The 1,034-nt window shown below is 66.6% G+C and overlaps 1 protein-coding gene across 1 annotated transcript; it reads left to right on the forward strand.

Annotated features, from left to right (window-relative positions):
• Nucleotides 1–4: 4 nt before the first annotated feature.
• Nucleotides 5–1,030, forward strand: LOC107199661 (zinc finger CCCH domain-containing protein 4-like; the record flags this gene model as incomplete). The annotated part of the gene is made up of 1 exon (XM_015616969.2): nucleotides 5–1,030. A coding segment is annotated over one exon (1,026 nt), but the record flags the coding sequence as incomplete, so codon positions are not given.
• Between the last annotated feature and the right edge of the window lie 4 nt (nucleotides 1,031–1,034).

A 1,034-nucleotide genomic window follows, 5' to 3' on the forward strand; every position in this document is an offset into this window, starting at 1 on the left:
GAGCTCCAACCGCCCCCAAAACCCCTCCGGAGACCCCCCCAGCGACCCCCGCCTGCAGAGACCCCCCCGTCCCTCCGACCCCCGGCTCCGGGACCCCCGGCTGGCCCGGAATTGCGAGCCCCCCGCTCTGGATCATCCCTCGGATCCTCGGCTGGCTCGGCACGGCGCCGGCGGCGCCCAGAAAGCGGCGGAGGATGAGGATGGAGAGCGGATGCTGCGGGATAAAGCCCTGAGCATCCCCCTGGACGCCGTTCCCGGATATTCCCAGCGGGATCCGCGCTCGCAGCTCCAGCAGTTTTCCCACATCCGCAAGGACGTGGTGTTGGTCCGGCCTCCCTTCGCTCGCTCCGTGCTCTGGAGCCCCGAGGATCTCATCCCGCTCCCCGTTCCCAAGCAGGATCCCCTTCCTGTTGTCCTTCCTCCTCCTCCTCCTCCTCCTCCTCACGACCCTCGGCTTCTCCGGCCGCCCTCGGATCCTCGGACGCCTCGTGCGGCTTCATCCGAATCCTCCTCATCCTCCTCATCCTCCTCCTCATCCTCCTCGGCTCTTCCCGACTTCGAGCTCCTCTCCCGCATCCTCAAGAGCGTCGCGTCCTCCTCGTCCGGGGACAAACCCAGCGACCCCCGCGTGCGCAAAGACCCCCGGCTCCAGAAACCCCCGGAATGCGGCGACCCCCGGCTCCAGAAACCCCCGGAATGCGGCGACCCCCGGCTCCAGAAACCCCCGGAATGCGGCGATTCCCAATCCGATCCCGGCCCGGCCATCGCTCCCTACGACCCTCGGCTGAGCTGGGGAGGCTCCGGCCAGAGCAGCGTCCTGAGCGCCATCAGCCTTTACGACCCTCGGACTTGCAGCTCATCCAAAGAACCCCAAAACGATGGGAATTCATCCCAAAAAAATCCCGGGGATGGGGGGAAAAAATTCCCCAAGGATCCGCCGCCCTTCGTGCGGCGCTCGGCGTTGGAACAGGCGGAGGAGAAAGGGGAGAGCTCGGACAGGTACAACAGCTACAACCGGCCACGAGGAGCCAAAA

The sequence above is a fragment of the Parus major genome, unplaced genomic scaffold (genome assembly GCF_001522545.3).
Source record: "Parus major isolate Abel unplaced genomic scaffold, Parus_major1.1 Scaffold1845, whole genome shotgun sequence".
Classification (NCBI taxonomy): domain Eukaryota; kingdom Metazoa; phylum Chordata; class Aves; order Passeriformes; family Paridae; genus Parus; species Parus major.